Source organism: Colossoma macropomum, unplaced genomic scaffold, assembly GCF_904425465.1.
Source record: "Colossoma macropomum unplaced genomic scaffold, Colossoma_macropomum, whole genome shotgun sequence".
NCBI lineage: Eukaryota > Metazoa > Chordata > Actinopteri > Characiformes > Serrasalmidae > Colossoma > Colossoma macropomum.
Genome location: NW_023494805.1, coordinates 2,267,667 through 2,270,488, shown reverse-complemented (window position 1 = coordinate 2,270,488; position 2,822 = coordinate 2,267,667). Strand labels below are relative to the sequence as shown.

General features: G+C 36.6%; 1 protein-coding gene across 1 annotated transcript in view; it reads left to right on the top strand.

Moving 5' to 3' along the window:
• The first annotated feature begins 255 nt into the window (after positions 1 to 255).
• LOC118826037 overlaps positions 256 to 2,822 on the top strand; it is a 22,983-nt gene continuing 20,416 nt past the window's right edge. Inside the window, exon 1 of the mRNA XM_036596929.1 lies at positions 256 to 307. Coding sequence (XP_036452822.1) covers positions 256 to 307 — 52 coding nt within the window. The remainder of the gene's footprint in view (positions 308 to 2,822) is intronic.

Here is a 2,822-nt window from a genome sequence, read left to right as displayed (position 1 = left end):
AATACTTATTAATCTTCTCTATATATCCACTTGTCTAAGTATACAAAAACAAATTTGAACTTTAACGTACAAATATTAAGGAAGGTTGCTTTTCATTGTTGTCAGAAGATTATCAGATCATATTACGATATCCACTATGAGATGACAATCTTACATTAGGCATTACAACTGCACTCTATTATTATATCCTTTTTAACTGCCAGTGTAAGGGTTCTGAGCACACAGAGTGAGCTGATAACTGAAGAAAAACAGAAAATGATCTACACCCACTTCATCAATGCCTACCTGTCCAGAACAGATACCTCAGGTATGAATAATGATTTAAGTATATCAGTTTAAAAACTAGCTTGAACGGTACCAAGAACAGCTACATTCCTCAGGAACATTTATATAGTAATTGCAAAGTAAATTTGGACAATTATTGTTGTTTACTATTGTGTACTACAAACAGTACTGTATTAATTTCATAGGAGATCAAAGTACTGTAGATCATTTTAGAAGTATTACAAAGCACAACAGAAATGTTAGTTATTTGTAGTGTTTTGTGGGAGCTCAGGAAAACATGGACAGATATTTTAATGACTGTCTATTTTTATGTCAGATCCAGGTTGTGTTTCAAATGTGACTGACATCAAAGAATGGGTAGAGAAGAACATTGGGGTGCTCTTCAGAAATACCGAAGAGGTACAACTACAATATCAAAACTAAAATGTGTCCATTGGAAATTCACTAATTGAAGCATTGTCTAATATGCATTTCAGAATGGAAGGAAACATGAAAAATATTCTATTTTTTTAATCTTTCAATGTTTATTTTTTTTCTTTATCATTCTCTGAATGCAGTTTTCATCACTGAGATTCTTGAGTCCATCCCAAATAGCTGAATTTACAGTACTTTGTACATCACTAAACAACACAAAGATGATCAATATTTTCTTCAACTATTTGGAAGAAGGCAATGCTCTGCAAAACACTGATGAATTCTTGGTGGCTCTGGCCCAAAACTCAAAGGTAAAGTAAAATAATGAGTGTATCCATTCTACTATATAAAGAAAAACATTTTTAATGCTTGTGAGGATCCACAGCTGGTCCAACTGGTCCTGCTCTCCCTTTGTCTCTACCTCTGTTGTTCAGTGTGCAGCTTTCTAGGTAGAAAGGATGGCCTTGTTTCCCACTCCCTCTATCATTCAATGTAATGCTATCTAGGTACACATATCTGTTTGATTGTGCATACAAATGGTTAGCTTTTACCTTCAAAAGCACGTAGCTATCCAGTGACTTAGGATGAGCTGCAGCATGAAATATGTAGTGTCTTTCTTCACATGTCTTGGAGAAAGAATGTGCTAGCCCACACTCTGCCAGGCTGGTAGAATCAGGTGATAGGAAGAGACTTAGCTAGCTTGGGGAGAAGTGGCACTGGGAGACAAATTGGTTAACAATCCAAAAAAAAGCTACAGTGTAAGTTGAACATGTAACAGAGAGTGACAGACTTTTTTTTCCTTCCCTTGTTTTGAAAGGCTTTAAAAATTAATCCCATGGCGAGGGCCATCATGATGAATCGGACCTTCAACATCATCAGGGATCATTTCCCAGAATTTTCAATGGGTAACTGGAGTGACTGGTTCAACAGTAAACTTGTTCCCCTCCTCCCCAGTCTGACCACAGAAATGCTAACAACCATAATGGCAGAGGTCGACTGTGCCATTTACCATGTGATGTGAGTGCATATACTCTTTAAAGCAGTTTTTTTTTTAATTTTCCAACAGTTGTGAAAATGTGAGAAAAGGTTTTCCAGCTTATGTAAAATAGAGCTAACATGAATTTTACATTTCACAAATAGTGTTGAAGGCCTGAACGTGGCATTTGAGGAAATGACTTTGATCACAAAGCAGGAAATTACACTTGTTTTCATTCATTACCTGGAATCTCAAAAAATCAACAGTTCAGGTAGTCACACAGTCTCAGTCTCTAATTCTTTGCTTCATAATGTGGATGCTATCTTTCATTCTGTTTTTTTCAGTGTAGAGCTCTGTTTTTACCAGTTCCTCACTTTGCAGGCTTACCTTGTGGATCCAAAATGAATACAATCACCGCCTGGCTTTGGGTAAACTTTGGCAAATACTCCATCTATGTGACTCTGGAAGATCTGCAATTGCTCAGTAATGAGTATTCTAGTGTAAGACCCTATAAACTCTACAGATTTCCCTGTCAGGCGCAATGTGTTTGAGTTTAAGAAGAAATTAATGAAAAAAAACAACTTCTTTTGTTTTACAGTTTGCATCAGGGGGAGAACCTAACAGACAACAAATTCTAAAACTCGCTGCTGAACCCACAACACTTTCTGTTTCAAGGACAACTGCTGAAACTCTTAGAAATACTATAATGATGTCTGCAACTGATAACGATTCAACTAAGAATTCATTAACAACCAATCATTCATCAGAAGAATCTAAAACAACTCTTTCTCTGTCTTCAAAAGCAGCGTCTTCTACAAATGTGCATGTACCTTTATCAAAGACATCAACAACACTGAAAACTTCATCAGAAATATCAAAAGCCACATCTAAAACTTTCTCAGATATGACTGAAACAGATGGTGATGTAAGTTCACTGGAAACTGAAACAACAATTACATCTGCACGTTTTCCTTTGGCTTCAGCAAGAGATATAAATATTGTACCTGCATATCCAATGACAGCTACAAATGCAGCTGTTCAAACACAGAGAACATCTACACAAACGTCCATGAGTGAAACAGAAGAGGCTGCTCTTCTCAACACAAAGCCCACTGAACCTCATAGTTTCATTCAAGCACTGTCCACT